This window comes from Pantherophis guttatus, chromosome 2 (assembly GCF_059756535.1).
Source record: "Pantherophis guttatus breed Tessera chromosome 2, ASM5975653v1, whole genome shotgun sequence".
Taxonomy (NCBI): domain Eukaryota; kingdom Metazoa; phylum Chordata; class Lepidosauria; order Squamata; family Colubridae; genus Pantherophis; species Pantherophis guttatus.
This window is the reverse complement of record NC_142064.1, coordinates 277,297,844-277,310,854: the sequence shown is the minus strand read 5'-3', so window position 1 is coordinate 277,310,854 and position 13,011 is coordinate 277,297,844. Positions and strand designations below refer to the sequence as shown.

Sequence of the window (13,011 nt, the reverse complement as noted above, 5' to 3'; positions counted from 1 at the left end):
CACTCGCTGTGTAAACTTTATCATCCGTCTCGTTTCTATTAAATGTGCCCTTGACCCTGCAAAGTTGCCCACTCCTGTCTAATTTGCTTTGGTAGCAGAAGGAGAAAGAGGAAAAGAGTTTCCAAGAAAGTACAACTCCATGATTACATAGCGAATGAGACAGGATTACATTTGCTGGGGAATTGAGCTATTTAGGAAATTATGGAACATTTATTTCCCTTTAATTTGTATGCCTATTTAGAATTTAGGCTTTGGCTAGTCTAGAGAAAAGAAGGACTAGGGGGACATAATAGCAATATTTCAGTATTTGAGAGAGGCTGCCCCAAAGAGGAAGGGGGAATCAATTTATTTCCCAAAGCACTAAAAGGCAGGACAAGAAACTAGCTGGGCTGGCTTGAGCTAAATTTTAAATTGGTTTTAAATTGGGTTGTTTTAATTTACGGCCAGAATATCTAATTATTTTAATACTGTTTTTTAAAATTTTGTATGCTTTGTTTTTATTTAGGCTGTGCACCGCCCTGAGTCCTATTTGGAGAAGGGCGGTATAGAAATTTAAACAAATAAATAAATAAATAAATAAATGGATGGAAACTACTCAAGGAGAAAAGCAACCTGTAATTTAGGAGAAACTTCCTAACAGTGAGGACAATTAACATGTGGAACAGATTGCCTTCAGACATTGTGGGTGCTTTATCACTGGAGGGTTTTAAGAAGAGACTGGACAGTCACTTGTCTGAAATGGTATAGGTCTCCTACTTAAGCAGGGGGGTGGACTAGAACACCTCTAAGGTCCCTTCTATTCTGATTCTGATTCTAATTCTAATACCTGAAAAACAGGTCAGTGGGATTACACGATAAGAACCCTTACCGGGCTGTGATTTTTAAGGAAAGGAGGATAGTTTTCCTTTTGCTTCTCAAGGAGGCTCGTGGGTTTTGCACGATCGGGATTACAGAAGAAAAGGAAGAGGGCCCTGCCAAGGAATGCTTCCAAAATCAGCTCAACCATTGTAGGGGGAGAGAAGGTTCCTGGCTCGCGTTGCACGGGACCCTTAGACGGGACTCCGTGCCTTCGTGGTTTAGCAGCTACTCACCAGAAGCGTTTCCCAGCAGGAAAGCAGCTGCCCCCACCAGCCAGAGCCGCCACTGAAGCTGCCCCATCGCGCTCCTCTGCGCGAAGCAGCTTTCTTTGCGCTCCAAATTTCTCGACTGGGGAGCCGGGCAAATTCGCGGAAGCCAACTCCGCCGCGCATGTGCCCCAACTTGGGCGAGGAAGAAGGAATGGTTTGGCAAGTAGACAAAATGTTTCTATGAGTCATCAATTGATGGGCGTGTTTCTCCTGGATGGGAGAAAGTCTTTTTTTCTCCTTTAAATCGGCTACTTATCACCGAGAAAGCGGGGTTGAAACCCACCTTTACCAGGTACAGATGGCGCGTCATATCAGTGTATATCTCCTTGAAAGGAAGTCCGACAAAGGACATTAGGATTTTTCTTCCAACTATATGGAGAGATTTCCAGTAGGGGGGGGAGGGGCTGAAAGATCCCAGTTCGAATCTCTGCCACAAAGGATTTCTCACGCACCCATCCAAGATTCAAATGGCTCCCATCCTCTTGGTGTTTTAAAGACCTGTCTCTTCATCCAGATCTCTGAAGAGGATGAATTATGTCCCTTTCTTCCTTTCTGTTCCCCTCTGGATTTTCTTTGTTATCACTCTTCGCCTTGCGCTGGTTTACTCTTAATCGTTCAACAAAGATGATTGGGGGACTGGAGGCTAAAACATACAAAGAATGGTTGCTGGAATTGTGTATGTCTAGTTTAATGAAAAGAAGGATTAGGGGTGACATGATAGCAGTCTTCTGATATCTCAGGGGCTGCCACAAAGAAGAGGGAGACAAGCTATTTTCCAAAGCACCTGAAGGCAGGAGAAGAAGTAATGGATGGAAACTAATCAAGGAGAGAAGCAACCTAGAACTAAGGAGAAATTTCCTCACAGTTAAAACAATGAATCAGTGGAACAACTTGCTTCCAGAAGTTGTAAAAACTCCAACACTATGTTTTTAAGAAGTGGTTGGACAGCCATTGCCTGAGCAGGAGGTTGGACTGTAAGACCTCCAAGGTCCCTTATTCTGTTCTGTTTTAAAATATTTAAACAATTTTAAACCACCCAGAGCCACTGGCAGAATATAAAAGTAATAAGTGAGGGGTCCTTGGTGCTCTCTGAGCTTGCTTGTTTTCTTGCAGACATTTCAATACCCAAGCTAGGTAACATCATCAGTGCTAGGGGAAGCAGTGATGATGTTACCCAGATTTGGTAATGAAATGCCTGCAAAAAAACAAGCAAGCTCAGAGAACACCAAGGACTCATTTCAACTCTGAGCTACAAATATTCTCCTTTGTTGGTAAACGTAATACATTATTATAATTATTAATTCCAGCAAGCCTGAACCACTGTCTACCAGCCTCACAGCATCTCTGCATAAAAGATGAGAGGTAACAATGCCAGCCTACCTATCAGGACAGTTGCAACCGAGTCCTGGAGAAGGCTTTCTTCCAAAACAATTTCGACACATTTATGAAGGCAGAAAATGACAGGTGAAAAAACTCCACACACAAGCAGTAAGGAAGGACTTCAGTTATACCAGGAAAAAGAAGAGAAAGAAAGGCAAATGTTTATTTTTAGAAGAGCAACAAGCAACACAGTTGGCATCTGAACACCTACACATAAAAAAGGGAATAACCCAAGAGACTTGAAACATATCAAAGATTAACACATTATGTTTTTTTTTTTGTAGGGGACCATCTTTCCTCCCGTGTCTTGACATTCAGACTATAAACCTGCAGGAAGGGACAGTGTGGTTCCTTTTCCATCCATGCTAGCTTTCTGGCTGAACAGTGGCTCACCCGCCAAGGCTATTGAAAGGCCCACAGGGCTCTTGGAGTGCAGCAACTTAAGTGGGCAGTATTCATTCAATCACAGTGCCTATCCGCCTGAAGCAAGAGTCAAGGCCTCAGATGTTTCCACATTACAAGGAAATTGCCCTCCCCACAGGAGCTAAATCTCTGAACTGCTTCCTGGGAAAACCACAGCTTTCGCAACTTGAAACAGGGGAAGGTTTTACTGCTTAACCATGATGGTGGTACTCAGCACAAACAGAAAAATATGTACACAACACAATTTTTACCTGTATGTTGCTAGGTTGCACCATTTATTTATTTATTCTGTTACATTATGTAGTGTATATTGGAGGTGGTGACCCTTTGAGAGCTGTATGCAATGAAATTTCACTTTAATGTATGCCGATTAGTGTACATTCAAAGTGACAAAATTATTCTATTCTGTTAGCATTCTAGCCATCCCTCCAAGGGGCTGATCGTGTTGCCTGTGGCTCTTCCCAGCTCCCACTTTACCCCCACAACAACCTCACCTTACCTGTGAGGTAAGAAGGTTAAAAACCAGGTTACCCTGTGAGTTCTGAAGATGGGAAATTGAACCTCCCCATAAGCTCCCTGGTCTGAGCCTTCATGTAATACCTATGCCTTCCTGCTTGGTGCTACCATTTTGCCAGGAGAAGAAATGAATGGCATTCACCACCTTCCTTTCAGAAAGTCTGGGGAGGATCTGAGAATTAAGGCATCTGGAATTAAACCATATAAACAAAGGCTTAGAACCCTGATGGCAATTTCAGCTTCCAAACTCACCACCATTTCTTAAGCACCAGAACAATTGTCTCTGAAGGAAATGGGCCTTTCTCTGCTTTGCCACTCTGCCATGAGTTAGACACCTGTAGACGACACTGCCCAGAACCATGGTTTCATTGGTTTTGTCTTCTGTGAAACCACCCAATTGTGGTTTACTCAGAAAGCCATGTTTCCTTTGTTCCGCTCCTATCTTTCTATTTTACTGATTCTTTTATGAAGAATCAATTAAATGGAAAGCGATTATGCTGCAAAACTCAGCCTTAGTAACATTATTTTATTTTTGATTTTTTTTTCCTGAATCCTGCATGTACTCTGAGGTACTCTGCATGTACATCCTTAGAGCAGACAGACCTAATCAGGTTGCCCCAGCCTGAGCACAGGCTGCCATCCATTTCTCAAGGGAGGGATAAGCAGCATCACGTTCTATCCCCAAGCCCACCAAAAAGGCAATTCTTCCTAATTTTTTTCTGCTATATTATCCACCTTATTTCATTGTGGCAACATGGTTGGTTTCATAGTCCCCATCAAAAGTGATTTCTCAACAGAAAGTAAGATTATTTGTTGGTTGAAGAAATATATGATAACTAGACTTGTCTATGGAGGTTCTCAATTATCCAGGTCATGGTTGTCCCAAGGTCCTTTTTCAAAAGGCAACTAGACTTTCTTGGTTTTTTTCCTTGAAAACATTTTGCTTCTCATCCAAAAAGCTTCTTCAGTTCGAAAAAAACAAGAAAGTCCAATTGCTTTTTGGAAAAGCAATTTTGGAATAAATCGACTTAAATTATAAAATGCAGTTTGCGAATGAGTTGAAAATTGCTGAAAGCTTGAATTATTTGAAATTGAATTGAAGTTGAAAATTAGTTGCTGAAAGTAACTAATGAAGGTATTTGAAGATATGAAAATATACACGATGAAAAATTAAAGGTTTATAAAATAGTCCAACCCTGAGCAGGAAGTAAAACAAGGGTGCGTGATATCCTCCTTCATTCTTTAACGTATCTGTGGGTAGATGTATAAGGAATGCTTGCCATGGCATAAGAGAAGTGTTGGATGGAGACTCGAATGTATGTGTACTTCCACATGCAGCTGAAGCTATGTTGTTGGAAGAGAATCCAAATTATTTTCAGCGAAAATTATTTTTAGCAAATATTATATAGATTGTACGATAGAACTAGGGAGTATGAGTCTGAAAATTAATGTATCAAAGGCCAAAGTGCTTGTGTTTGGCAAGGGAAGTGGGGGTGCTAAGTTATATATACATGGTCAAAACAGAGTTAAATTTTAAAAACTAAAGGCAATATAGGAAACAGTATACAGATTTATTAAGAGGAAATATAGTCTGCAGGAGTAGAAAGGTACAGACATCCCAAAGGTGCTTTTTCAAAAGGCAACTGGACTTTGTTTTTCCTTGAAGATATTCTGAACTGAAGAAGCTTCTTAGATGAGAAGCGAAACCTCTTCCAAAAAAATAAAAATAAAAATAGAAAGTCCAGTTGCCTTTTGAAAAAGCATCTTTGGGTCAACCATGACCTGGATGACTGAGAATCTCCACAGACAAAGAATTCTACTGAATTATGTTATGTTTTCTTTTAACAACCTATGCCCAAAGTTATAGCCATTGCAGTATCCCTAGTTACAAGATAAAAATTCAGGTATTTTATAATCTGCCCTCACTCACAACCACAGGGGTGCTTCAATTCCCCTCACTGATGTATCTCCACCCCCATCTATGTCATTTTTGGCCTTCTGCATTCTGTGGCCCCTGCTGCCCTGACGTTTGCTGTCTTCTTGCTCCCGTTGCTGGCCAATGTAGCCTGAGCCACAGTAGACTAAGAAACCTGGAGTTCTGGGGCTACTTACTTCCTACAAGGTAGAGTGCAGGGTGGCCAAAAGGGCAGAGGTGGAGGGGGGAATAGCCAGCTGAGGGGGAGTGGAAGGAGAGACAGTCACTTAGCCTACTGAGGCTCTAGGCTGGGAAGGAGGAAGCCAGAAATGGCTTGGATCAGAGTTGTGCTTCAAAAGTAACCAGAACTGGAGGCTTTTAAAAATAAACTTGAAACCACTTGTCTGAAATTGTATAGCACGGGTGTCAAACTCGCCGTGTCATGTTGATGTCATATGACATATCATGTTTTTGCCTTTGTGGAGCTGGGGTGGGCGTGGCCTGCATGTGACGCATCCGGCCCATGGGCCACCAGTTAGACACCCCTATGGTATAGGGTCTCCTGCTTGAGCGGGGGGCTGGACTAGAAGACCTCCAAGGTCCCTTCCAGCTCTATGCTGATTCCCATTCTGATTAGCAATTGATGTGTATGTACATCAGATGAAAGGATTGAAAGTTTAGCTGGAGTTAGAAACCTATTTGGAGAGCCCATTTTGCAGCTTCTCCTTTCTGATTATGTTTTCAGAATGCTAAAAGTACCACTTCCCACCATTTTATGGTGGGCAACTGATGAACACTGTCAAATAAACATAAGGTAAATTTTCCACTAAGTTGAGCTAGACCACCTGGACATGTACCTGGGTTTTGTTCTTGCCTTTTTCTGGGATGCACTTCCAACTTCACATGCTTGCCTATAGTCTTGGGATTTCTTCGAAGTCTCCCATCCAAGTATTCATCAGGTCTGATACTGCTTAATCTTTTTGAAGATGTAACTTAACTGTACGCGAGAAGGATTCTTTCATTTCCTTTTTTTCCCTTTCTTCTTTCTCTAGAAAACATATTTGCTTAATAACTCTTTCAGACATTCTTGTTGTTTCCTCTTTTCTGTGTATGATTGCAGAACTGATATTTCTTATAATTAACCCCTCTTTTTCTCTAGCAGACTAGGAACAGCAAATTATCCTGATTTGTTCATCAGAAAGGCAGCCAATGTATGCAATTACATTATATGCTGGTTACAATTGAACTTCAATCAGGGTTTGCTATCTCCAAGGGAATCTGGGTATCAATCAGAATAGAGATGGAAGGGACTTTGTCTTCTAGTCTAGCCCCTGCTCAAGCAGATCCTATACCATTTCAGACAAGTCTTAAAACCTCCAGTGATGAAGCACCCATAACTTCTGAAGGCAACTTCTGTTTCACTGCTTAATTGTTCTCACTGTTAGGAAGTTTCTCCTTAATTCCAGGTTGCTTCTCTCATTGATTAGTTTCCATCCATTGTTCCTTGTCCTGCCCTTTAGTGCTTTGGAAAACAAATTGACTCTCTCCTCTTTATGGCAGCCTCTCAAATACTGGAATACTCCTATCATACCATTCCTAGCCCAGGGGTGGGTTCTACTTACCTTTACTACCGGTTCGCAACGGGGCCATGTGCATGCGCGCACTTTCGTCATGTGCATGTGTGCTCTTCTGCACATGCACAGAAGCATTTTGGTGACCTCGGGAGCAGTGGGCGGGGCCTCCCACTGGTTTTACTACTGGTTCTATAGAACCGGTGCGAACCGGGGGCAGCCCACCCCTGCCCTAGCCCTTCTTTTCTCTAGACTAGCCAAACCGAATTCCATACATTCTTCATGTTTTAGTCTCCAGGCCTTTAGTTGCTCTTCTTTGCATTTTTCCCAAAGTATCTGAGCCACCATCCTCCAACCACATGCAGGGGAGAGAGGGCAAAACTGGGGCAGAAAGAATCTCCTGGGGGAACCAAATGTGCTCCTGTCTCCCATTTCTAGATTTAAATTGTTGGATAGCAGGGACATTTTGACAGGAGAAAGACTATGTATATAGAGGAACACTGAAATCAGCAGGACAACTTTTATATTCTGCAGGTTGGGCCATGCATTAAAATAAAAATATAGTCTATAATTTTAAAAAGTATTTATTCATATAATTCCAGTATTTTTTACTATTTTTTACTATTGTTTTAGCAAGTTTTTAAATTTAAATAATTTATAATTGCCTTTCTCACAAGCAAGCTACTCTGGGCAGCATGTGACAGACTCTCTGTGAGGAAGTAAGTTGTTCAGATTTTCTCAGTTTTTTTTAAACTGAGACCAAGGTAAATTTGTTTTAAGCATAGGAACTCTACAGTCCCTCCTTTTCCTGCCTTGTAGGCTCTGGCTCTTCCCTCAAACTCTTCATCATCCTTCCCTCCGTCGTTCTCTGACAGATTCTCTCTCTCTCCCACCATCGTTTAACGGCTTTCCCGCCAATATTCACTCTCCCTCCGTCGTGCTCTGACGGAGGCCCTCCCCCTTTAACGGCTTTCCCAATATTCTCTCCCCTCCGTCGTGCTGATTTTTAATGGCTTTCCCGCCAATTTTCGGCGCAGGCGTTCCTCCCCTCCCTCCTACTCCAGGAGATGCGGTGATGTCATTCGCCTGTCCCGTCCTGTCCCCGTACATTTGACTCGTAGGGATAAAAAAAATCTCAGAGTTTTACCTCCCTTCGGAATGAAGTTTTTCTCTCCTCTTAACGGAGTGTGACAAGTTCACAGTTGTGCCTAAGGGCGAAATCTCCTTTAAAATTATGTTCCTTTCAGAGACGAAGGTGGCTCCTTCAATCTCCTCAAAGTGGTGCTCTAAATAGGCACCTTTCTTAGGCCTGGGCCCTTCAGAAACCCACTAGCTCCCCTTTCCTCCCTCTGACAGGCTCTTGCCTCCCCTTCTGACAGAGACTCTCTTTCCCTGACAGTTTAATGGCTCTCCCACCAAGATTCTCTGCGGAGGTTTCCTCCCCTCTCTCTCATTCCAAGCAGGAGCAATGACATCATCACCTCCCATTCCTTTGAGTTATCCTTCTATTCAATTATATCTGTCCTATTGCAACCTTATGGCACCATATTATACAGGTGGTCCTCAGCTTACGACCACAATTGAGTCCAAAATTTCTGTTAAGTGAGACATTTGTTAAACAAGTTTTGCCCCTTTTCATGACTTTTAAGTGAATCATTGCAGTTAAGTGACAACTTCTCCATTGACTTTGCTGGTCAGAAGGTGGCAAAAGTTGATCACATGACCCAGGACACTGCAAGCTTCATAAATATGAACCAATTGCCAAGCATCTGAATGTTGATCACATGACCATGGGGATCCTGCAAAGGTCATAAATGTGAAAAACGGTCATAAGTCATTTTTTCAGTACCATTGTAACTTTGAATGGACACTAAATGAATTGCAAATTGAGGACTAGCAGTGGTCATTTTATTATGGTTTTATCTTAATTTAATACTTTATCTCATATATTGTATTGTCCACATCTTACATTAGTTTCCATCCCTTGCTTCTTGTCCTGCCTTCAGGTGCTTTGGAGAACTGGGAGTCAAGCTATTCTCCAAAGCACCTGAGGGCAGGGCAAGAAGCAAGGGATGAGAGAGAGAAGCAATCTGGAACTAAGGAGAAATTTTCTGACAGTTAGAACAATTAACCAGTGGAACAACTTGCCTCCAGAAATTGTGAATGCTCCAACACTGGATGTTTTTAAGAAGAGATTGAACAACCATTTGTCTGAAATGGTATAGGGTTTCTTGCCTGAGCAGTGCGTTGGACTAGAAGACCTCAAAAAAAAAAAGAAAGAAAAAAAAAAAAAAGAGGAAACAGGTTGACCTTAGCATAATATCATTTTTCAGAATGCTTTTATTTTTTCATAATCTATTACTCTCTGCTCTCAAAGAAAGATGGCAATTGTTCCTTTAGGGTTAGGCCTTGCCATTGTTAGAAGATAATTATTAAAGTAAGTATTTTTCAAAAGGCAAAATTAATTCCATTTTAGAAGGGAAGTTGATGCTTTGCCATTATACAGAAGTCAGAGTGTCACTAACATAGATAAGAAAGGAACACAAGGACAATTATGCTGATAGCAAGATGGTTAAGATGTGTCAATTAGAAAATGAGAAATTAGGCTGTTCCTTACTAGGAAAGTAAAGCTTGAAAATTCTGGACCTAGACATACGTAGATAAGTTGTTTATACTGTATTATTAAATGAAAAGCTGAAAAGGTGAAAAGCTAAAAATCTCTCAAATTCAGAGATCTTATGAGCTCCACATCAGACTCCAGGTGCCTGAACCTGGAGACAAAAGTAGGACACAAAGATCTATGGAAATTCTCAGTCATCCGGGTGAGGGGTCTCCAGCCTTTCTGGCTTTGAGGAGTTGGGGGGAATGCTGCTGAGCTTCCTGCTCAAGCACAAGTGCCCACCACTCATGCAAATGGAGCTTCCTGTGCGAGTGCTCACCATTCACAGAAATGGAGCTGTGCGCACTCGCCCGCTTGTGCAACCCAGTTCCAAATGGGCTGTGGCCCGGTTCTGAGCCACGGCCGGGGTTGGGGACCCCTTATCCAGGTCATGGTAATCCTAAAGATGCTTTTTCAAGAAGCAGCTAGACTTTATTTTTCCTTGAAGATAGGAAGAATCTTCTGAAGAAAGATTCTGAAGAAGCTTCTTTTATGATAAGCAAAACTCATTTTGGAAGAAAAAACAAAGGAAGTCCAGTTGATTCTTGAAAAAGCACCTTTGGGATTAGACTCACAGATGAAGGAATAACCCTCCATATCAAAAAGGAGGGAGAGAAGGTGCTGGGAAAATTGGAAGATGGAGGGAGGCAGTGGGCTCTGCCCCATTGAGAGACACTTGTAAGGAATAAGAAGAGGGGAGGGGAGAGACAAGAAGAGAAGAAAAGAGAAAAACAAAGTTGGAAGGGACCTTGGAGGTCTTCTAGTCCAACCCCCTGCTTAGGCAAGAAACAGTATACCATTTAGTTTCATCCACTGTCTGAAATGAGCAAAGTTTCGACAGTTCGTTTCTGCTCAACTGTCTGTGACACACGGAGAAGAGCTAATACGAAGCATGCCCTGGAGGTCTTTTTTTAAAAAAGAGGAGGTAGGAAGTGAGTTGGGGGTTTTTGTATGAAGCAGCGTTCTCTCATCCTGATCTCAAGCTTCCTGGAAGCTCAGAAAACACATGGAGATGGCAAGAGGAAGGTGAGATGCTGCTCTTCTTGCAAGCAAACGTGGGGAAGTGAATCCCCATCCTCTTGAAAGGCTTTCTGGGGAAATTAGTGAAGGGGCTGGTGATGCAACGGATGGGAGACATTCTTGCCCCCCAGCGGGAATGCACCTCTAGCGATCCGAGAAACTTAGGAAGTGCTTCCCCACTTAACGTCCATGGAGATTCTCAATCATACAGGTCACGGTTGTCCCAAAGGTGTTTTTTCAAGAGACAACTGGACGTTCTGGTTTTTATTTGAAGACATTTCACTTCTCATCCATGAGCTGAAGAAGCTTCTTGGATGATAAGTGAAACATGGTGCCTTGGTGGTGCAACGGACTAAAGTGCTGTTAAGTAACACTTAGCTGCCAGCTGCCTGCAATTACTGCGAGTTCAAATCTCACCAGGCTCAAGGTTGACTCAGCCTTCCATCTTCCAAGGTAGGTAAAATGAAGACACGGATTGTGGGGGCAATAAGCTGTCTTTGTATAAAAAGAACACCGCTTGGGGGGGCTGAAAGCCCTACTAAGCAGGTATATACAAAAGTATGAAGGCTATTGCTTAACGCATTGTAAGCCGCCCTGAGTCCCCGGAGAAGGGCGGCATATAAATCGAATAAATAAATAAATAAATAAACAAACAAACATCTTCAAAGAAAAACCAGAAAGTCCAGCTGCCTCTTGAAAAAGGAACTTTGGGTGCTTCCCCGCTTGCTTCTCCGAGTAAGGGAGCCTTGGCTGGTAGTCCCACACAACCTAAGCCCCACCCCCCAAGTCTGGGCTCTCCACTTTCCATATGGTCCCTTCGTTGTCCCGAGTGTCCATACTGCAGAATTTTAAAAGCACATTTGGGGATTGTCACCTGATGCTGATGTGATTTATACATCGTTGTCTTATATTCAATTCCTGGTTGCTGTCATATATTGATTTGGTATTAACATGAGTGCCATAGCACTTAGACTTATATACCACTTCACAGTGCTTTTACAGCCCTCTCTAAGTGCTTTACAGAGTGAGCATATTGCCCCCAACAATCTGGGTCCTCATTTTACTGACCTCGGAAGGATGGAAGGCTGAGTCAACATTGAACTGGTGAGAGGTCCCCTCTTCCCCTCTCTGTCCTGAAATATTTTCAGCAGGCATGGAGGAAACATCCAAGATGGAGGACTGGTAGGATATATGCTTCTCCCTCTCGGCTTTTAAGTTTTTTATTTTGTCTTTTATTGCGGTTTTTTAACTGTGCTCTCAGCTTTTACCCCCCGATTCTGGCAGGGGAGTTTTAATGCAAAATTGCATACCAGTTAATTTTCCAACTCTCTCCCGGCAACTCTGGCAACGAGCCCAGTTTGGCAATTCTTCTGATATCTTTGCTTGTTAGGCCTAATTGCCTGGCCCAGCGCCCTGCCTTCATTACTCATACTGCTTGCGAACAACTCGGCAAATGTTCCCTACGAGCTGCTGCTTTAACTGCTCTGACTGCTTTGATGTATATGGGCTGACCTCCGTTGAAGCTTTACCCACATAATTTGTTTCTAACTGGGGGACCCTATAAGCCAGGAACTGCTTTAATCTACTATCAGAACGTTAACCTGCTTTGGGCATTATTACTATCCAACATCCTCCACCAAGAGATCAACTGGCTGCCCTGATATGAGTCCACACAAACGTCGTCGTTCCTTGTCCCCGAGGGACCCTTGTGTGGAGACCTCCCTTGAAAACACAATGGGCCCCTTGCCTAAGATCAAAAAGACTGACACCATGAAATTGAACCAAGATCCGAACATATCAATTACTTCCTTGGACGAATTCTTCCAAAATTTAATATCTCTGGAGTCTCTGCCCAGCTCTCCTTTGGAAGAATCAGAATCCCTGGCTGCCTCACTCTGCAACACACCTTCTTTGCTGGACTGCCTGACACCATCAGATGCTAGTTCTGTCTTACCCTGTTTCACTGCTTTGCCGTCCCCTACCGACTCAGTTCAGCCCTCGGATATCCGGCTTTTGCAACAGTTCTGTCTCCGTCTGGCCAATTCTATTACCCTTTTGACATCCTCTGTTGAAGTGCTGGAGGGCAAAGTGGAATCCCTTAGTAAGTCGGTCTCAGCATCACATTCATGTAGAACCATCAGACATTTACTGGGCCCGTCCCGAATGGATAGCCATCTCCCTTCATGACCGACGCCGTTAGTGAATCTCCAATTGCTCTCCGCCAACCTATGTCTGAACCGGGCCCATTCTCACTTTAACAAATATGACTGGACCAACCGTAAAACCATATTAGACACATTGAGCTCTTATCCAATTCTCACATCCTGAATAATGAGCTGCTTTCTGTGGAATGGCTTCCTAGCACATCCCACCACAAACGCCTGATTCTCAAGTTCAGCT

At 42.9% G+C, this 13,011-nt stretch overlaps 1 protein-coding gene across 5 annotated transcripts in view; it reads right to left on the bottom strand.

Moving 5' to 3' along the window:
• The window catches only part of LOC117670014 (major histocompatibility complex class I-related protein 1-like), a 37,573-nt gene extending 24,790 nt beyond the window's left edge, over positions 1-12,783 (bottom strand). For 2 of the 5 annotated variants that reach the window (XM_087884524.1, XM_087884523.1), the window contains exon 1: positions 1,092-1,455. In XM_087884524.1, the coding sequence (XP_087740650.1) occupies positions 1,092-1,158 (67 nt within the window). In that variant the 5' untranslated portion in view covers positions 1,159-1,455. Of the gene's footprint in view, positions 1-1,091; positions 1,456-12,565 lie in introns of those variants that run through there. The other 3 variants (XM_087884525.1, XM_087884522.1, XM_087884526.1) reach the window with 3 other exon arrangements.
• Positions 12,784-13,011: the final 228 nt, after the last annotated feature.